Source organism: Psittacula echo, assembly GCF_963264785.1.
Source record: "Psittacula echo genome assembly, chromosome: 11".
NCBI classification, from domain to species: Eukaryota; Metazoa; Chordata; class Aves; order Psittaciformes; family Psittacidae; genus Psittacula; species Psittacula echo.
The window spans coordinates 14660071-14681293 of record NC_137746.1 but is presented as its reverse complement, the minus strand read 5'-3'; the positions used below and the strand labels follow the sequence as shown (position 1 = coordinate 14681293).

The 21223-nt window shown below is 59.0% G+C and overlaps 2 protein-coding genes across 2 annotated transcripts; one reads left to right on the top strand and one right to left on the bottom strand.

The window, feature by feature from the left end:
• Positions 1–1054: 1054 nt before the first annotated feature.
• On the top strand, positions 1055–6559 carry FCHSD1 (FCH and double SH3 domains 1). The gene is made up of 19 exons (XM_080626859.1): positions 1055–1096; positions 1366–1463; positions 1726–1771; positions 2650–2723; positions 2934–3078; positions 3158–3294; positions 3371–3434; positions 3529–3657; positions 3873–3995; positions 4077–4172; positions 4255–4362; positions 4466–4570; positions 4786–5016; positions 5105–5188; positions 5300–5456; positions 5542–5747; positions 5871–5970; positions 6040–6107; positions 6247–6559. Exons 1-19 carry the CDS (start codon positions 1076–1078, stop codon positions 6310–6312), a joined length of 2058 nt encoding a protein of 685 aa, XP_080482985.1. The 5' UTR covers positions 1055–1075; the 3' UTR covers positions 6313–6559.
• A 660-nt stretch (positions 6560–7219) lies between these two features.
• On the bottom strand, positions 7220–19830 carry RELL2 (RELT like 2; the record flags this gene model as incomplete). Its single annotated transcript, XM_080627378.1, is given in 9 exon segments — positions 7220–7359; positions 7643–7685; positions 9447–10017; positions 13737–13925; positions 14226–14292; positions 14370–14435; positions 16066–16279; positions 19668–19808; positions 19810–19830. Coding segments are annotated over 8 exon segments (1311 nt in total). The 3' UTR covers positions 7220–7359; position 7643.
• Between the last annotated feature and the right edge of the window lie 1393 nt (positions 19831–21223).

Below are 21223 nucleotides of genomic sequence, written 5' to 3'. Positions count from 1 at the left end.
AGCCAATGTCACCCTGTAGATGGGGCCATCCTGCGGTGTCCCACTCTTCTGTCTCCTTCCTGCCACCAAAGTGGGTGCTGCGTGGCCACTGGTTCATTTTCCCAGCTCCCTCCTGCAGCAGAGGGGCCATGAATGGGAACTGCAGACCCAGTGACACAGCCCCAGCCCAGCCTTGCGCATTGACATGCATCAGAGAAGCCAGGACATGTGCAGCAGACACCAAAAATGTGAGAGAAAGAGCAAGGGGAAAATAGGGACAGTGGAGAAAGCCACGAGCTCTGCAGGAATTATAGGCAGAGAAAAAGCAGGATGGAAAGAGAGATGAGAGATGAAGGGAATGGAAGAGGGATGGGATAGGGACAGAGGGAATGGGAGACAGGTGAGGCAAAGGCTGGCTGGGGACCCCCTCAGGTTCTTGGTGCCCTCTGCCAAATGCCCCTACTCAGATCTGTGCCTGTGTCCCCATGGCACGACCCTGCCATCCAGGGCCTCTGCATCCTCCACCTGACGTGGAACCCCACATGTCCCTGTGCCTGGGGGCTGAGGCCCCACTGCCCCACATGCTCCCACACCCCACCAGTGCCCCAGCACCGCACATCACCCCAGCACACCAGGGGTCACCATGTCTGGGGACCATTGCCCTGTGCGTCCTCACCTCAGCGTTCCCAGTGCCCCTGTGCCCCAGCACTTCCCACGTCCCCTGCCCAAGGACATGGCCCCCACTGCTCCCTGTGTCCCCCCGTCCCGTGTCCCCACGTCCCCATGTGTGTCCCACCGCCCCGGACAGACGCGCGGCGCCGACCACGAGGTGGCGCTGGGGACACGGAGCTGGGGGCGTGGCTTGCTCGCCCCGGTGGCGGTGGGCGGGGCTTGGGCAGGTAAAGGGGCGTGGCATCGGGAGGGACCGGAGTTGGTGGGCGCGGCTTCAGGAGGGGCAGGGTTGTGGGCGGGGCCTCGGGAGGGGCGGGTCCGGTCGCGGCAGTTCCGGGCTCCGCACGCGCGGGGCGGGCACCGGGTACCGGGAGCGCGGCCGGGGCTGGGACCGGGACCGGGACCGGGCATCGGCATCGCAGCGATGCAGCCGCCGCCGCGCAAGGTGAGCGTGGGCTCGGAGCGGGGCACCGGGCGCTGGGGACCGGGCTCTCCCCGGGTACCAGCGGGGCCGGGACCTGCAGAGCGGGAGTCGCCCCCGGCGGACCCTCACCAGCACTGGGTGAAGCGGGGCTGCTGCTGGGCCCTGGCCACCGGCACCTGCAGCGGCACCCGGTGTGGTGGGCAGTGGGGACTTGTGCTGGGGCAGCGCACGCCGGCCCGGCTCGGCCGGGGCCGCAGCGTCGCCGGGGGCTGAGCGGTGCCTTCCCGCAGGTGAAGCTCACACAGGAGGTGCGGGTCCACGTCCTGGAGCAGCTCTCGGGCCTGCAGGGCAAGCAGCAGCGGGATGCCGAGCTGCTGGAGGACATCAGGTAGGGCCCCCCGCGGGTCTGTGTTTGTCCCCTCCAGAACTGAGACCGGGCAGCTCATCCCACGTGTGAGGCGAGGGCCCAGGCCGCCGGGCACGGCTCACCTTGAGCCTGCCGCGCCGAGGTCGTGGGCTCCATCACCCGCCAGGGTAGCCAGATGGGGGCATTGCGCGGTGGGGTGGTGGCAAGGGGGTGATGGCAGGGGTGGCCCGTCCCTAACCTCCTATGTGGGTCCTCACCAGCCCTCTGTGCCCACTCCCCACAGGTCCTACAGCAAGCAGAGGGCTGCCATCGACAGGGAGTACGGGCAGGTGAGGTGGTGCCAGTAGTTCAGGAACCGATGGGCTGGGGGGACATGAGACCAGGCTCCATCCTCCCTGTGTGGGGGGCTCTGGAGCAGAGCACAGCATCACACAGTGATGGGCAGCGTTGGAAATTATCCAGCCAACAGGGCTTGGCTGGTCCGTGTCGGCCATGGAGGGCTGTGGCGATGGGTGAAGGAAGCATTTTCCCTGCTTGGGGGGGGGGGGGGGGGGGGGGGCGAACACACTGACCACCTCAGGGCACCCACTGGGATGCTTTGCTGAGCACAGCATGCCTGAACCTCACGTGTTTTGGGGGCCTGGAGGGAAAATCTTGCAGTGGGAGGAAGCTGCTTGGCTCTGCTGTCTGCTGGGTCATCGCAGGGCTCTGATCTTAAATGTCAGAGCCTTGGTTTGCTCTGTAAGATGTCCTCACAGCATCCCTTGGGCACAGCCTGCAGCGGAGTTGCATCCCCCCTCCCTGCAGCTGTGCTCCATGCCATCCTGCTCCCTCTCTGCTCTCCAATCTGGGGGGGGACCTTGTCCTCAAGGTTGGGGTCTTGCTTTGCTGGGGGCTCCTCTGCCCCACCTCTGCAGCTAGTGTCCCTCACTGGTGTCCCTTTGCCAGTCTTCTGCCCCAAAAGCCACAGTAAGGGGATCCTTTCGTAACAGTGGCTGCTCCCCAAAAGCCTTTTCCTGCAGGAAGCATGAGGAGATCCCTGCTGACACCCAGCTGCTGTGAGATGTGTGCCCTCCTTGCTCTGAGGACACCCATGGGGTGAACAGACGATGTGGGGGACCCCAATTTCAGCCTCAGAGCAGGATGGTGGGATGCTGGAGTGCTCGGAAGGGTTGGGGAGTGCTGGTGATGCTGGGTCTGTTTGCAGGCGCTGCAGAGGCTGGCAAGCCAGTTTGTGAAGAGAGACTGGCAGCGGAGTCGTGGTGAGGCCGGCGACTCGAGGTGGGCTGGGGACAGGGAGCAAGGGGCTGGGGCTGGCTGTGCACATCCATGGCCCTCCCAGCTGGGAAACATCTAATGCCAACCAGGATTTCAGCATCCCGGGGATGGGGTGTAATGAAGGATGTGGTACCCGACTCCGATGGGACTGGGGACGCTGGCAGGGAGGCCGGAGGGACCCCTGCTTCGTCATAACCCTCGTACCCCGCACAGGAGCGCAGTCGCTGTCTGGAGAGGTGTCATCGAGGGGACCGCGCATGCGGGGCAGGTCCGTGTCACCGCCTCGGAGAGCTACCGTGCCCTCGCTGCAGAGGCCGCCCGCACCGCCCGGCTCTCCAAGGAGAGGATGCTCAAGAAGGTACCAGGACGAGGACATGTCCCCTGTGCCTGGGCAGTGGGGACAGCTCCACGTGTCCCACTGCTGGCACTCCCCACAGGGCATTGAGCGGCTGCAGAAGGCACAGGCAGAGCTGCTGGAGACGGTGAAGGAGCTGGACAAGGCGAAGAAGCAGTTCACTCACCTCCAGCGGAGCAACGAGGTGGCCAAGGACAAGGCGGCTGATGTGGAGGCTCGGTGAGCAGAGGGGATGGTGGGAGGGGGCTGCCATAGCCTCAGGGTGGGCTCACATCTCCTCTCCTACCCTCCCTAGGCTCCGGAAGAGTGACCGAAGGATATTTCACACCAAGGCCAGCCTGCAAAAGCTCAGTGCCAAGGTCAGCAGCACAGGGTATCTAAACAGCGGGGTGCAGGGGGATGGGGTGGTGGCCCCCAGCCCATCACCAACCCCTGCTCTCCCCATCCCTGCAGTTCTCTGCACGGCTGGCCGAGCACTCCAGGCAGCTCGCAGGGGTGCACAACGAGTACAGCTTTGCCCTGGTGTCTGCTACTGCCCACCTGGAGCACTACTGGCGTGTGGAGCTGCCTGCTGCCATGCAGGTAGGAGCTGCCTGGACCGTCCATGTCCCCTCCTGAGGTTCCTACAAGAAGTATCTCCCCAGTGCCACTGCAAGGGAGTGCAGCAGAGAAGGTCCTGATGGTGCAGAGTCAGGGCTGGCCTCCCTGGAAGGGCAGGGATGCTCCCCAGGGGATGCAGGTATTGCTGGGGGGGATGCGGGCAGTGCCACGGGTGGTTCCCACCCGCTTTCCTGCAGGCCCTGGATGGTGACCTCTATGAGAGGCTGCGGGAGCACTTGTCAGCAGCCAGCCGGACGGAGGTGGAGACCTGCTGGGCCACCCGGGACTGCTTCCAGGGCGTTGCAGAGGCATCTGCACGGGTAACAGCCCCCCTCCAGGAGCTGGGTAGGGCAGGAGGAGATGGACGAGCCCCCCAGCCTCACACTGCTCCACTGCTGCAGGTGTGCCGGGAGCAGGACCTCATCCTCTTCCTGCAGGAGCATCCCTCCTTCACCCTGGCCCCAGAGCAGCGCCTCCAGCTCACCGGGGTGGAGGAGGTAGGTGGTGGGTGATGAGACATCACAGCAAGGGAGCGGTCTGCACAGCCAGCTCCTTCTCAGCCACCATGTCCTCACCCAGGTATGCCTGCTGCCTCCTGGGGATGATGGAGCCAGCCTGGAGAAGGAGGCACGGCGCTGGGCTACACGGGTGGCCCGGGATCGCAAAAACAAGGTGCACAGTGAGGAGGTGAGTGCCGTCCTTCCCCATGGAGCACAGGGAGTTCAATGAGGGGCTTTCCTTGTTTTCTCCCCTGCTCCTACTTTCCCATTGACCTGTGGTGCCCACTTAGGTGCTGCAGCGGCTGGAGGCCAGGCGGCAGCAGGTCACAGAGGTGGAAGCAGCTGCTGTGGAGCGGCAGATGGAAGAAGTGAGGGAGAATATCCGGAAGGCAGAGGTGGGTCCCTCTGTCAGGATGCTCAGGGTGGCTTCGAGGTTTGTCACCCACAGGGTAGTGGATGCAGGGACGGCGAGGTGTGGATGCAGGGATGAGAGGTGTGGTGTCTGGGGATGCTCTGCCACTATGGCAGTCATGCTGCTGACAAGGGGTGATGGGGCTTGCTGGGCTGTCCCAGGTGTCCCCATAGACCTGGGCAATGTGTGTGTGCGCAGGTGAGCCGAGTGAAGGCAGAGGCACGGCTGGCACTGCTGCGGGCAGCAGGGCTGGATGTGGACACTTGGCTGGCGGGGGCCATGGTGGGGGCAGGAGAAGAGGCTCCCACGGGGCTGGATCCAGCCGAGTTCGATGACTACGAGGACAGTGATGAGCCAGATGAGGACGATGAGCCCGGCCCTGCTGCCCGTACCTACCCCTACACCTGCCGGGTGATCTTTGGGTACCAGGTACAGCCGTGGGTGCCTGTCTCTCACCCTGCCTGCCCGGGGCCAGCACCCTCAGCATCCCTGCCACTTTGTCCCCTGTCCCCTGCAGGGCTGCCAGGCAGATGAGCTGTCCATCACCCAGGGCGAGGAGCTGGAGATCATCGAGGATGGGGACGCAGAGGAGTGGGTGAAGGTGGGAATGGGATGAGTCCCTCCACCATGCTGGGAGGGGCACATTATGGAGGTCCCCGGTGCTGTCCCCTCTCCAGGGGCTGGGATGGTTGTATGGTTTCTGTCCCCTCAGGCTCGAAACAAGGCAGGCCAAGTTGGCTACGTCCCTGAAAAGTACCTACTGTCCCTGGGGGGTGAGCCAGGGGCCGGGGCTGGTCCTCCGGGACCCTCTGCATTGCACCGCCAGCTTTCCAGCATCATGGCTGCAGAACTGGTGCTGGAGCCTGGAGGTGGGTGCTGGAGCATCCCCCCAACCCTGGGGACGGGGACAGGTCACCCAGAGCTTGCTGAGCCCCTGCCCCATCCTCCCCACAGCCTGGCTTGTGCGAGCTCTGTATGACTATGAGGGGCAGAGCCCTGAGGAGCTGAGCTTCCCCGAGGGGGCCATCATCCGGGTGCTGCCCCGCGCTGCCGGTGAGGTGGACGATGGCTTCTGGACGGGTGACTTCGATGGCCGTGTTGGTGTCTTCCCCTCCCTGGTGGTGGAGGAACTCACCGGGGCCCGGGGACAAACTGAGCAGGTCTGTGGTCCACGGTCATTGTGTCCTCTTGGTGTGGGGCAGCCCCCATCTTGTGCAGTGGCTGCTGGGGGTTAGACCCCCCCCTTCCCACTGTTCCCATCCCTCTTGGCTGTGTCTTCCCAGGAGCTGCCATCGCCATCCCCACCACCCTTCTCCCCTCCTGGCCTCGCACCCGGGGCCAGCCTGGTCCCCAACCCCTCTCCTGAAGCAGCATCGCTGGGAGGTGAGTGCTGGGGGCTGGGAAGGGGCCGGGGGCAGCAGAGAGCTGGGCTGAGCTGCTGCGCACTTCCAGGTTGCCGGCAGGATGGCACGGGCAGTGGGCAGAGCTCTCCGGACCTGGCAGCCACCCGCCTCCGGCCAGTAAGCCCCATCACAGCGATGCTGTGCCCCCAAACCTGCCCCCAGCCCTCCTGTAATGGGGGACAGCACCATCTGTGTGCTTTGAGGGGTATGAAGGACAATGGGTGGCCTTGGTACCACTTCCCTCCTCTCTCCACAGCTTCGTGCACCACCACCACCGCCCAGCAGAGCCCCTGAGCCTGACCCCGAGCTGCCCTTCAGCTGACCTTGCAGGTCCCACAACCCTCTTTGCTCCTCAACTCACTTGACCCCAGCGAGCCCCCATGGGCTCCTGTCCTGCAGCAGGGGCTTGCACCGCCTCGTACCCTGAGCTGGTCTCTCCAGGGGCCGCATCCTGCCCAGTGCTGCTTGCAGAGTGGTCCTGCATCCCTTTACAGCACATGGCATCCTCACAGCCCCTCTATACGCATGCTCAGTGCTAAGGCAGGGTCCCATCTCACCCACCTCTTGCCTCTGCCCCTTCCATCACCCGTGCAGCCCTGGTTCCTGGGGACGCTGAGCCCTGGGGTTATCTCCCCTCAGGCAGGAGTGGGCACTGAGGGCTGTGCCCCAATAAAGCCAGTTAAGCCTCTGCCGAGGGGTTCAGCAGCTTTAATGGTTTCAGCTTGTCTATGTACAGTGCGGTTACACACCAAAGCTCGCTGCTGGCACGGGGGCTGCCCGCTGGCCTGGCTGCAGTCCCTCCCCCCCCCGGGCCAGGCTCCAGCCCTTTCTGTGCTGGGGATGGGGCTGGAATCTCCTTTCTCCGCCTCCTCCCGCAGGGACATGGCCGGGTCCCTTGCCGGTGCAGGATGTGTGCCTGTGCCTGCTCTGCGTGGCAGGAGTGCCCGGGGGGGCTGTGCTCTGTGGTGAACGTGCTGAGGGGGTTGGGGGGTGCTGCCCCGCACCCTGGGGGGGCTCAAGCTGCTGCCTCCATCCCCGCTCCTCGCTCCAGCCCCTCGGGGCCATCCTTCCCCTGGCACCGGGTGAGCAGTGGGACCGGGTCCTGTCCTGCCCCTGCCGGGCCCGGGGGGGGTCTCCGGGGCAGGTGCAGTGGGTGGGAGTAGGGTACCTATTGCCAATGGGATGAGGTCTGGCGCCGAGCGCGTTGTCTGTAACGTCGGCGTGTCACTCCGGCCATGCCAAGCGCGTAGCTGCCAACCCGGGGCCGGGGCCGGCTGCCCCACGGGTACCCCATGGCAGAGCCCCCAGCCCGGCGGGGGTCAGGGGCTGAGCACCTCCTGTCCACGCTCCAGCCAGGAGTGGAGAGGAGCTGTAGGGAGAGGGGCAAGAGAATGGGGCTTGTCCCTGTGGCCACAGCATCCCCTATTAGCCACAGGCTGTCCTGGCCCTGTGTCTGCCCAGACCCAGCATCACTGCCAGGGCTGGGCACACTGGTAACAGGACCTGCCTGTACAGGCCCCAGGGCATTGGGAGCCAACCCTCCTGGAGCAGGGGTTCATTCTCTCTCCATCACCGGACTGTGACCCACTAGGGCAGGGACACTGCCGCTTCCCACCCCAGCCATCACCCAGGGATTGGGGACAAGCACTCACGTCACACGGTTGCTCCTCGGTCGTGCACCACGGCACTGGGCTCCTGTGGGATAGAGGAAGGATGTGGATGTCAGTGGGAGCAGGATGCTGGAGTAGGGGGGGCTGGTCTCCATTGGCCACAGCAGTGATCCATGGGCCATGGACGGAACCCTGCTGAGGCTCCAGGAGCTGACAACAGCACAAACACCATTTTGCTGCCCTTCTCCATCACCTGCAGGACACATTGAGCAGCACCTAACAACCCTTGTGGTGGCCCTGGCTGGGACCTAAGGATGAGGGAGCATCAGAGTGATGCCAGGGCTTGGTGATACATGTTCTAGTGAGGTCCCATTACTGTTCTCCTGGACTCCATGTCCTGGAGCTCACCAAAGCAACAGCCCAAAGCCTGGTGCAGGGTTTAAGGCAAGAGCCTGGCACCACAGAGGAGAAAGAGGAGAAAAAAGTCACTGTGTCCCTGGGCTTGTCCTGCATATAACTACTTCCCCAGTGATCAGAGGGGCCACAGCTATTGCCCAAGGCACCATGGGTCATGGGAGGAAGGAGGACCTGCCACCACCTCTCCAGGTCTCTGGAGAAGGGCTACAGCCCATCGGCTCGGTCCTGTGTGGATGCCTTGGGCTGCCCTTCATGAAACAGTTGGAACCTCCCAGCCTGGCCCCCAGAAAGCAAAGAGAAGACCAATAAACACAGTGAGTTCCTGCCTTTTCCTTAGCCTACCTTCAGCCAGGCACCTTTCCCTGGCTCTTCCATGCTGACCCAGTCAGCTCCATCCCACCTCCTTGCCAAGCACTGCAGGCATGGTCCATGCCTGGCCCATGGAGCTCCAGCAGAGCCAGCCCCAGGAACAGCCCTGGCTCTTTATTCCTTTTCTTTCAAGAGCTTTGCCACATGTCTAGTGCTGGTTTGGTGGGATGAGCCAAGGCCAGTTCCTGGGGCTGCTGATGCAGGTGGGGTGATGTTGCATGAGGTGCCTTCCCCAGCTTCCTTCACAAAAGCCTTTCTGCATAGCCACAGGTGAGTGAATGGACACGTTGGGTGGCTCCTGCCACCACCAACAGCCTCATTTGCTCATTAATAACAGCCACTGACAGGGAGCAAATCCCCTAAAGTGGGGGCTATTGATGGCCATGCAAATGGTGTCCTCGCCAGTGCTCTCTGACACCTTCAGCAGAGTGGTTGAGTGGGATGGCTGGGAGATACCAGGGTGCTGGGAGCTCCAGCTATGGTGGCCTCCTGTCTGAGCACAGCCAGCACCAGCCCCTCTGGAGCAGGGAAGAACAGCCAAGAACTGACCGGTTGGCTTTGCCATCTCCTCGACTTCAAGGCAAGAAGGGCTCCTGGTGCCATCTGTCCCTGCCTGGACATTGCACTGGGGCCATATTGAGCCCCAGCATTGTGGTGAGGCTACAGTTTCGGAGGGACCAAGCTATGTGCAGTGATAGAGCTCCCACAGGTCAAGTAAAAGCCATCTCAACTACAAAAGAATACTCATCCCTTGCCCTAGGGGCAGCTGGCAGCAGATCTGCAGCATCCCCCATGCAAGCCAACCAGTGACCTGCCTTCGCCCCAGCGGTGCACGTACTGGTGAGACAGGAACTGTCACTGTGACTGCATCCCCCAGACATTAGAAACAGATGGAATCAAGAAAGATGAGCAGAAACAGAGTGGCAGGCCAGGTCCCATGCCACAGCTCACACCACCACACCGGGGCTGGTTGATGTCAGCAGCACTTGGGGTGCTGAGGCACAACCCAAACCCCCCAGCCCAGAGGACTCCACAGGAACAAGGAAGAGGAGGAACCCACCTTCTGCCCCACATCCCCCACTGCGGGCTGTTTCCGGCTGCTGTCATCTCTTCCCAAGTCATCAACCTGCTCATGCAGACTCAGGCTCCCGTGAATATCTGACACTTCATCTGCCGACCCCAGTCCGGTCTCCTCCAGGCAGATGCTGGCTCCTTCCTGCACCAGCGCTCCCGGGATGCTGGGACTCGACCCTCCGAGCATCCGCTGGCTCAGGAGCTTCCTCTGGCGGCTGGTGCTGCCGGGAGCAGCGCCTGCATCCTGCAGGGATCCCGCCGTGCCGGAGCCCTTGCCGGCCCGCCGGCTGTCGCGAGTGCCGGAGCTGGCTGGTGTGTTCGGGGCCGGGGTGGTGGAGCAGCTCTGCCCCCCGCTTTTGCCACCCTGGACACCCTTCTGGACGTCTCCGTTCTGCAGGCCACCCGTGGGGACAGTCCCATTGCGCGCCCGCTCCCGCTGGAGCCGCTCGCTGCTGTGCTCCAGCTCCTCCGTGCTCAGCTCCCGGCTGCCGTCGGGCAGGGGCCCATCCTGCTGCTCATGGAAAGTGGGTTTCTTCCCGATGTGTGTGACACGAAACCTGGAATGGGCGCAGGATGGGTCAGAATCCTTTCCCTTCTTTTCCCCAGCTCTATTCCCAGCTTGCCTGCACCTCCAGCCCTGGATCTCCTCTCTTTGTCATCAACTGGTGATGATCTCCAGCATTCCAGATCCACTCAACACCACTGATCCCCACTCTAGCCATGCCCCCACTGCCTTAATCCCATTTTCCCCTTCACTTTTGGCAGAACAAATAGAGAAGGATGAAAAGGTCAATCCAGATGTTGTCTGGTGCAGACACTGCCAGCCTGTTCTCCCTGCAAGATGGGTCACAGCTCTTGGAAATGCTCCAAGATGCAACCTGGATGAGCAGGAGCTTGCATAGAAACTCAGGTGTTGATTCAGAAGGTGAAACGCAAACCTGCTAAGCCTGGTAAGGATGGGATGACCATGAAGAGCTGTGTGGAAGTTGGTATGACACCCTCAAAGGATTAGTTTATAATCAGAGGTGATGCAGTATTGCACGTGGGGAGAAGTTAGGGATCTACGATAACTTCAGGATTTGTGAGGGTAACGCTTAGGCAAAGCCTAAGTCTGAATTGCAAGCAAGCTGATTGTGACTAACACTGTGATTCCTCTTTGGAAGCAAGGCAAGCCACCACTGGACCAGCAGATGGGAAGGCTCTTCCATGTGAGCTGGTGTCCACCAGCCAAGGAAGACTGATCCCACCACAGAGATCTCACGCAGTCCATGACTCACCCAGCAGCCCTGTGCTTGAGTCACACGTGGAGAAAGCTGCAGATGGCCCTGGCTGTGCTGAGGTTCAGCTGCGAGCCAGCACTGGGGCAAAACACAACTTCAGCAGCAAAATTCAAGCTGCTGGGGCTGAAAGAACAGGGCCCAAAGGTGAAGCACATGGCAGTACAGCCACTCGGAAGGAAGGAGCTGAGAAGAAAGGTCCAAGAGATAAGAACAGATACCAGAGGTAAAGGAGACCACTGCCAGGCTGAGGACCTGGTGGCAGCCTGTGGGCAGCACAGACCCCTCTGCATATTGCTCTTGATTGGAAGGGTCAGGAAGAGAAATGCTCCAGCTCCAGAGGAGGTACCCACAGGACTGCTTGGGTCAAGCCAAGCAGCAGCAAATGTGACCTTTCAGGTCTATCCGGATGACTGGAGATAAGGCACCAAGCACTGCAATTCGGGAAGACCAGAGAATGTTCCAGACCTGAAGAGGGCCAGGGAGGAGGCACAGGTGACAAGACCATTGAGCAATGCCAGCCTGGAGGAGCCAGGAACAGGGTCAAAGGAGCACGCAGGTTTCGGACAGGAGGAGGCACAAGAGGTAACGTAACCAGCTTCTGTGTGGTGAGGGGAAAGGCAGGAGAGCTCTGTCTTCTCATCAGCATCACTGGGGCATTTGATTCAGCAGGATGGGACACTGTGGCTGACCAGGCTAAGGACGGAGGGTCAGACCCTCCAGTGGACAAGCTCTGACGCTGATAACTGGTTTAGAGAAAGCCCTAAGGTAAATGGTGAATCAGTCAATAATGTAAGAGTGCAGATCATATAACGCTGATTGCCTCAGAATTACAGAATCATTTAAGAGCAAAGAGCCCCCGGGAGGTCTCCAGTCCAACCCTCTGCTCGGAACCAGGCCACCTCCCACCCTCAAGCAGGTTGCCCAAGGCCCCATCCAGTCTCAAAGGCTGGAGGCACCGCCGCTCCCCTGGGCCCTGCCCCAGGGCTGCACCATTCTCATAGTGAAAGGGGTTTTTCCCTATGGCTTTTCTGGATTTCTCTTGCTGCAGCTTTTGACCACAGCCTCTTCCCTGTGCATCCCTGGGAAGAGTCAAGCTCCGCTTCCATTTGAACTCCCCCACCCTTTTGAGTAGTTTTAGAGAGCAATTAGATCCCCTTCTATTACTTCTTCAGGCTAAATAAACGCTGTTCCCTCAGCAGCTCCTCACATGCCACGTGCCCAAGCCCCTGATGATCTTGGTGGACCTCCCCTATCCTCCCTTCTTTCCACTCCACTAGGGATGAGGCTGTGCCTATCAGCTGCCAACCAGACTCAGCCAATGAGCTGTAGATAACATGGAAGGGTGCTGGACTCTCAACCACTGTGTCCAAGACAGAAGCAATGGCAAGAAAAAGAGAACAAAACCTGAGGATTGCAACAGAAGAGGTGGGTTAAAGGAGCTTTTGTCTGTAGCAGCAGTCATGAGTCAAAGCACTTCATGCAATCAAGATATTCCTAGTAAATAAGGCACAGCAAGGGCAGTTCCAGAAGAGTCATCCAGGATCTGAAAGACCAAAGGGGCCAGCTTGGAAATGAGAACCAGAATTTGGAGGTAGTTTTGTATCTCATGGGCTCACAGGACCCTTGACGCTTGGACCTCATAGCAAGGAGATTCAGAAAGTGGAAACTTCAAATACGACCTTGGAGAGATGCTATGACTGCACCATGGAAAAGGCTGGTGTGACACAGGATATTAACAAGGTTGAAGAGACCAAAACCAGATTTGCAGGAAGGTGCCTGTAAGAAAGGAGACCATCTCCTCTGGCACTCAGAGGTGACTGACAGGAGACTGACAAGAGCATGGTCAGTTGACATAGAGGAGTGGATGGAGCTGGGCACCAGCCGGGGAATGAGATTAGCCATGAGTATGCAACTGTGCAGAGATCTGGCAACCAACCACCACCAAGGACAGCTGACAGCTACAGGCAAAGAGGAAGCTGGAAGCCATCAGCCACCATAAAGTGAGATCATAGCTGGAGTTCAGCATGGGGAGGGTCCAGCGTGTGTCTCCCTCAGCTCCCCATAAAGCCCCCAATTCACCTCCCTACTGAAACTCCTGGCTGTGATGGTGGAAAAACCCAAAGCTCACCCCCGTGATGCCCACTCTGGCTCAACATCACCATGAACTCTGGACCACAATGTGCAGCTTCAGCAGGTCTTATGCTCTAATGAAGACCCATTGCAGGATCTGAGCACAGCAGAGCTCTGTGTCTCACCAAGGTGTCCATCCAGGGACCAGCAATTGCTCATCATCCTGCTGTGGTCAGCACAGCAGTGCGGAGCTGAGCCCTGGAGGACTTCGCTAAAGGGTTTGTGCTGGGGAATGGGGCAACCTGGGCAATGCTGCGGATGGTGCTAGAGGTTATGGACTACACAGAGACCACAGGAAGTCCCTTGAGGTGAAACCAGTTGGGAACTGGAAAAGTATCTGTGGGAGTATCAGGCACACTCCCCTATTCTTATATTCCTGACACATCTAATTACAGTCGTTTGACACAGAGACGTGGAGGAACACAGTCACCCTTGCATTCTGATGACGGTGGCTGGTAACTTGGACCTGGGCCCTGCTGTCATCTCTCCTTCCTAATGAGATCCCTAAAACCTGGAGTCACTGCTGCTGTTAGGCAGCAAGAGCCCTGCTTCATGTAGCTGGGACAGCAAGCTTTGAAAGGACATAGATCTGGGACTCTGCCCAGCACTGAGTCAGCAGAACAACCCAGGTTTGAGTCACCTTCCTCAAGGAGAAGGAGGGAAGCTACCACATGAGCATCATGGCCCACCACATACCACAGGCATTTCCAGGTCCAAGAGGCGCCTGGGTCCTCAGGACTGCAAGTGGGGAAGGGGAAAGGAACAAGGGAACTGAGAAGACTCTGCATGGGGAACTGAGAAGACTCTGCATGATGCTTGCTCCATCAGAGCAGATGGGCTGTGTCTGGCAAGTGTCACTGAAGTACCTGCCCACGGAGAAGACAGTGGTCTCTCCAGGGTGCATCCTGCCTTTGCCATCCTTGGACCGTCCTTGTCGATGCAGTGGGTGCCTCTTCCTCTTGCTGCAGTGGATGCAGGGGGCCTGCGTGGAGCCCAGATGCACTGTGTGGTGATGTGGTGGGCCCCCATCCTGGCTGTTACGGTGGGGGCAAAGGCTGCAAATAGAAGGACATGACAGATCATGTTATCTGGATACTTCTCAACCATGGAGCAGTTTCACTGCAGCAAGCCTTGAGAAGCAGCAGCTCTGAAGGGGACCTCCTGTGGGGACAGGAATGAAGAAGACCTATCCCCCTTGACAGTGGGGTGAAGCAACCCTTGGGAGAGCAGGACTTCTTATTGAGAAGATGCTTTATAACACACTGGAAAGGGGCTGGCTGCAGCCTCCAAACCAAGGTGATACCCAAAGGCTGCTCCTCCCTTACACCCTACAAGCCGGTACAGGCTTCTCTCACCTGGGCACTGGCACTGGGATGTCTCCTTCATTGTCCCCCAGCATCTCCTTGAGGGCCTCTGCATTTGCTGAAGAGAGAGGAAGAAGAGAATGCATCAGCTGAGGCAGTCAGCACATCTCCAGGCCAGCCCTAGGAAGCGCTCACCTTCATTTTGTATGATGCATCTCACAATCTTCTCCACAGTGTCCTCGTTCAGCTCCTCTTCTTCATCTGGAAAGAGAAAACGTGGCACTGAGGGCTGGGATTTGGACACCAGTCCCTCCCCAGAGCAGCCACGTCAACAGAGAGGTTGGAGAAGCCTTGTGTCCCCCATCGAGCTGGGAAACCCATGGGGAGCAGAAGATTCCTCACCCTGGAAAAGAAATGGCTAAAGCAGCAGCCGTGTGTGTGTAGAGACACATACAGGGGTTGTGTTGCTCCTTCAGAACTGGGAGCATCAAGAGAAATGAGTGGGGAGAAGGTTCAAAATGAATCAAAAGAGGAGGTTCCTTGGGGGCACAATCCAGCCCTGGAGCCCCTGGCTGCAGGATGCTGCTGGTGCTGGGTCTCCAAGGGTGAACAGGATAAGTTCACAGTAAATAAACCTATGGGGTCCTGTTAAATATGGAGAAGCCATCTCTGATGGAGCAAACCAGGAGCTGCACACTTTTAGGAGCCTAACAGACTGTGCTGGGGAAGCTTGGTTTAGTGTCTGCTCCATTGTGGTATTCACCCCCAGCATCCTTCTCAACCTGCTTCTGGCCACTGTCGGAGGCAGGAGGCTTGGCTGAGTGGACTTCAGCTCAGTTCACAGCATTACATGTTCCAGTGAGCAGGTCAGAGCCATGGTCTGGAAGGCAGCTGCCTCAAAGAGGGCTACCACCATAATCAAGGGGCACCACCACAATCCTGGAAGCCCATGGAGATGTTCCCTTGGCTGTGGTATATCCTGCAGGCAAAGCCAATCCTGGAAAGTTTAGACACTGTCTCCATATGCAGCCAAGTCAATTAAGCCAAAGGAGTGCATCCAAGGACACCGGGAAGCTCCTCTTGTGTCCATAGGTGAGCTGAAGGAGTCACATTACCTTCGTGTGCATGAGAAGTGGTAGCAGGAGGTGCTGATCCCCCCAAGCACTGGTGATGGCACAGGGAAGGTGGAGGAGGTATGAGGCACCATTTGGCCTACAGAAGCAGCCAGAGGAATGTCTTCTCCATTTCAGCAGAGATTCATGAAACCATTAAAAGTCAGATCTTGCTTGGACCAGGCTCTAACTTGTACCCACATTTGGTGCTGCAGTAACTTCCCAATCTAACTACCCAAGAGTGACTTGCAGTGGCCTGAAGTGGTGCAGAAAACCCCTAAAAGTCACCTTCTAGCTCCAGCCTTCATGAACACAACAGGGACTGGAAGAAGACATGAGTGATAGCAAACACCATGATGCTTCCATGCTGGACCTCCTAATGCCAAAGAGGCAGAGGGACTGCTGGCTGAAGGATGCTTTCCTTATAGGAGACATAATTTAGGTGCTGGGGATCCAGCAGAACCTGGCGGTTCATCAGCATCGTCTTTTGGTGATAATGCTGCTTTGGGAAGAGCCAGATGCTGGTTCCCACCTCCTTGACACCGCCGGACTTTCCAGCCTGTGGAGCCAGCAGTTCAGAGGGATCTCCAGACAACAACACTCCCAATCCCCAGGGAACACCGCACTGCCCACCCCTTTTTCCTAGCCCAGCAGCACGTGATGGGTAATCCTCCCATCCCCAGCCCACATCCCAGGAGTGTGTTTAAAGGAGCATCAGTCCACACCAGGCAAAAGACAGCATCGGATCCCCACTGAGCCCCCCGAGCCCCAGCACTCACTGGCCTGGAGCTCCGCCAGCACGTCTTTATTATCTGGGTCAAGCTCATCCCGGAAAGTCCGGCACCGGTAACCCTTCTTCTTCAGGACATGGCAGATCAGGAAACCCACCAGCCCCATGATGAAGAAGACGAGGACGAGGAGGAAGACCATAGACAGGCTGTGCTGGGGGTCTGTCTCCCCATCGTCGGTGCTGTGCTGGTCTGACATGCGGATCTAGGAGAAAGGGGAAGGCAGCTCAGAGACCACAGTGCTCACCCCCCCATGCCCCATCCTCTTCTTCCTCCTTTCCTCCTGTCCTCCTTCAGCAAAAGCCAGCTCCCAGCTTGGGATGGGCTGCCAAGGGCTCATCTCTCGCCCCACAAGGTCCAGTGTGGTTGGGACCCCAAGGAGGAGAGTGCAGGCTGGAGGTGGCTCCGTGCAGTCTCCCAAGGACACTGCTGCCCCATACGAACCCGGCAAGAGGCATCCCAAGGGCAGCGGTGGCAGCATCCCCGCAGGCCTGCCCGGCCTCTGGCTGCGGCGCTTCCCCATCCCTTGCAAGCAGCTTCCCAAGGGCACCGGTTCCCCGGCCTCCTCCGCGCTCTGCAGCGAGCGGCATCACCCCGCTCGCCCTTGCAGGAGGATGAGCACCCTCATCGCACAGCGCCGACCCGCCACCCCCTGCATCTCTCGCTACTCACGGCCGGGGGCCTCCACCGGCACAGGCAAAGGCAAAGGCAAAGGCAGAGGCCGGGCAGGCAGGGAGCCGCGGCAGCCGGGCGGACGAAGGGCCGAGCCGGCCGGCAGCTCCCACATCATCCGCCCGCGGAACCGAGCTCATTCCCTGCGCCCCGGCTCCCCTGGGCTTTCCCATCTCCCTTCCCAGGGGTTCAGAGCCCGGCCGCCCGCCCGCCGGTTCCACTTCCCGGTGCGAGGCAGGGTGTCCCCCGGCTGTCCCCGCTGCTGCGGCGGTACCTGGGCCTGCGGTCCTCCGCAGCGCTCTCCTCTTCACCTTCACCTGCCTCCTAGCAACCCCGCATCCCTGCGGCCCGGGACCGCGGCGAGCATCCTCTGGCCCCCCGGCTCCCGGCTGCCTCTTCCTTCCTTGGAAGGAGCCGAGCTGCTCCCGGCAGCCGCGGCAGCCCTTCGCTGCCTGACAGCGAGAGCAGCCCTCCTGTCCCAGCGCTGGGAAGAATCACTCCGAAGCGGTTTCAGGGGAGGAAGGTGCAGAGGGAAGCTCAGGGAAACGCCGGCGGCTGCAGCGGAGAGCAAACAGGAACGCCGCTCGGGGAAGCCGGCGCTGGCAAGCTGCTGCCCGCCCCGAGGCAAATAACCTCACCCACACACATGCGAGCCAGCCCTGGTTCCCCCGGCACCCTCCCCTTCTTAAGCGCTCGGCGATTCTTAGAGCACTGAGCCGTGGTGATGGGGGGGGCACAGGGGTAGAAGTGGGGCTCAGCTAGACCAGGACAGGTCCTGCACTGGTGTGTGCAAGGGGAGGGGGGTGCAGACACCCTCACTATGATCACAACACCGAGGACATGGTGGAAAAGGAACCCCTGGAGACCCCACAGCCCAACCCTCTGCCCCAGCCAACGGTTCCTCCCTCCTTCCTCAAAAGGGATGGCTGAGCCGTCTGAAATCTCCAGCCACGGTGGTCCCAGGAGCTCCTCCATCTCCACCACATTATCCTCACTCTGGGAGGCTTCACCCAACCCTCCTTTCCTACTACAACCTAGGCTTGCTCCTCCCCATCCTTAGCCCACCTGCCAGTTTTCCACCTAGACCCTGAGAAGCACAGACAACCCTCCCTAGCTATCAAGCTACATACACATTCAGTTGTAGGAATTATCCCACCATAATCCATACTGCCATGAGGAAACTTGCAGCTCCTCATCAACAACTATGTAATGATGAAGGCTCCTGTCCTTATCCACAAGTGAGGACAACTCAAGTGGGGACCAAGAGTCACCTCCCAGGAGCCCAGGAGCTCCATCACTGTAACATCAGGAGGTCACAGCATCACAGGTACCACCCATTCGTCTGCTGTCCTGGTAGGGACAGCTAAGATGGACCATTTATGGCAAGACCACAGGCAGTGAGACTTATTCCTTCTGCCATGCACTGCTGCTGCCGCCACAGGAGAGGAGAGGTCTCCTAATGCTGGAACAAGCTGCAGCATCATCCAAGTCTCTGCTGATCAAGACCTTAAAGGTTTACTCCTTGCCCCTGTTTCTTTGAAGAGGGGAATCTCACAGGAATGGATTTCTGCACAGCCCAAAGGGAATGCAGTCATTGTGAGCTTATTCCCATTTTCCTTATGCCCACACACGCTGTCCTGCACAACAAATCACTTTTTCTCCTCTCAGGCATTCCCACCCACCCAACACATTGCTGCACCCCTTCCAGCTTCCAGCCTCCAGCCATGCCAGGCGAAACAAGCCCAGGTTGCTCAGCCCTCCCCTCTTGGAGGGAAGATTCCCTTTTCCCACTGCTGCTGATGTCGAAGTATTTCCACAACCCAGCAACCCACCTGGGGACAAATCCTGGTCTCAGTGGGGTGAATGGCATGAGGAGGGGGCTCCACTACTTGTTATAGAATCATGGAATCATAGAATCATAGAGTAGTTAGGGTTGGAAAAGACCTTAAGATCATCCGATTCCAACCTCCCTGCCATGGGCAGGGACACCTCACACTAAACCATGTCACCCAAGGCTCTGTACAACCTGGCCTTGACCACTGCCAGGGATGGAGCATTCACAGCTTCCCTGGGCAACCCATTCCAGTGCCTCACCACCCTTACAGAGAAGAACTTCTTCCTTATATCCAATCTAAACCTCCCCTGTTTAAGTTTGAACCTGTTACCCCATGTCCTATCACTACAGTCCCTAATGAATAGTCAAGCTGCTCCTGCCTGGCTCTGCAGCTGGGTTATCCCAGCCCATAGTGTTTCTCTTCCTAATGCCTCCCCCCAGGGAATGGTCTGAGCCTCCATCCTCCTTCCACCAGCCCAGCCTCAGCATCCCTCTGGGTTGCTCAGTCCCTGTCCCACTGTGGGACCCTGTTAGCACTTCAATGGCCAGACCATGAGCCTTAGCCCATGCAGCACCTCGCAGGCGACCCAAAAAAGACACCACGGCTCCTCTCTGCCCCAAGACCAGGCAGCATGGTAGGCACGAATCCACACAGCTGAGATCACTCTTCCAAAGAGGTTGAGTGGCCAGGTGGATGGTCCCCACATGGGGCTAAGCTCCACACCACACCAAGGAGGTGTGAACATGGCTATGGGCTGGATGCCCATGGCTCATCCAGAGGCTGGGCTCTGCATCCTCTGTCTCCTCCTAACCCCATTCCAGCTCCTGTCCCCATCCTGTGTGACCCCACCAGCCAAGGCAGCACAAGCTGAGACACAGCACCAGTCCTGCCAGACCTCCAAGTCCTTGGAGGCTTTGGTCCCTCCTGTGCCATTGCCGGGAAGCCCTTAAATTTTAAGCCACCAGGTCCAGAGGTGGCATGGGAGGGAGGGAGGGGATAGAGCAATGAGGAGGGGTGGAAGAACAGTGTTCTCCCACATCACCCCATACCATGGCCAGCTCTGGTCCCAGTGTATTGCCACTTTACCTCTTGTCCATTCTCTTCCCACGCTTCCTCCGCAGCCATCACGACAGATGTCACCCCACAAGCAATGTGAATGCTCCTGCTCAGGGGATCATCCACCCTGGCCCTGCTGGTTGTCCACGTGGCAGCTAAACGGCACAGATTCGCCTGTCTCCAGCAATCCCATGGGCATGCTCCAACCAGGGTTTCCACTGTGATGCTCAGCCCTCAGAACCACCATCATCGCTGCAGAAGTGCTACATCCCATTGCATCAAACACCTCCCTGATTATTAAGCCCTTATTTAAGATTTTCAAACATACCAGCAAGCTAATGGCCTTTAAACCACAGTGTGGTTTCACTCTCTGAGCACAGAGAGCATCTGATGCTTTCTTTGCACTGCTCCAAGACTCGTGAAGATGCCCTGAGCAGCGACTAGCTTCCAGAAAGGGAGCTGGGCCAGCAAAGCTGGGAGCAGGGCCGTGTTTATTCCTTCCTCACCCCTATCCCCAGCTGGCTGGACACTATCTGGTGGCAGCACCTTGCACAGTGACAACTGGGTGATCGTCAAGCTGAGGGAACAGCCTTACCAAGACGTCAGCACGCTCCTTGTGCTCCCTGATACACCCTTGTTGTTCTGCACGTTCAAAGCCTGTTTATTTAAATGGTGCTGGGCTCAGTGCTCACTGGGCCAAGAATCACAGCTCTGAGTGCCCACAGCCCTGTGGGGTCAAGGCCAGAGGGTCTTCCGTCCCCTGGAGCATCCATGCGTTGGAGCCAGCATCCCAAAGGAAAACAATCATGAGGAACAGTGTGGAGTGAGCGGTGCCCCTGCAGTAAGTGGCAAAGCCAGACAGAAGCATCACTTAATGATCCCGTGATTTAATGGCACCTTGAAACTAGTCCCTCACCTGCTTGCTGCCAGCACAGACCTCAAAACCCCATGCCATCACCTCGACGCCTTGCCAGCCCCATCCCGCACACCCCAGCCACGCGTGCTGGAAGCTTCCCTTGCTGCATGCAGAGGGGTTTCCCTCCCGCACAAAATCTTTCTCATTTTCTCAGCACCAAAATCCTGCTGCTGAGAAGCCATGGAACATCCTGGTGCCAACTCGGTGTGGTCTCCATCCTTACTCAGCTCTTGGCGTGTCTCTTGGGTGTCCTTGCCCTTTGCCTGCTGCTCTCTGACACCCCAGTTTGTTGCAGGTGGTTTGTGCAGCCTGGCTCCAGCGCAGCATCCTTAAACCCCATCCTCCTGCCAGCAGGAAGTGCCCAGGCAGGAGACCAGCAGGACCAAGACTTTGCCAAGCTTTGATTTTGGCTAATTTGTTTTCCAAGCCTTTGGACAAGGCCACCTGCTCCATTTAACCTTCCTTCTTTCCAGCCCACAGGGAACAGGGTTTTGCCACCAGAATCACTCACAGCGTGGCCCCAGCCCTGTCCCTCACTGACTCCAGGGGAGGTTCAAGGTTTTCCATCCATTCCACATGGCTGCTGTTTTGTACACAGCAATTTTCCATGGAGCTTTTGTCCACCCCCTGCCTGTCAGTGCCTCCCTGTTCCCACTCCCTGCCAGCGCCA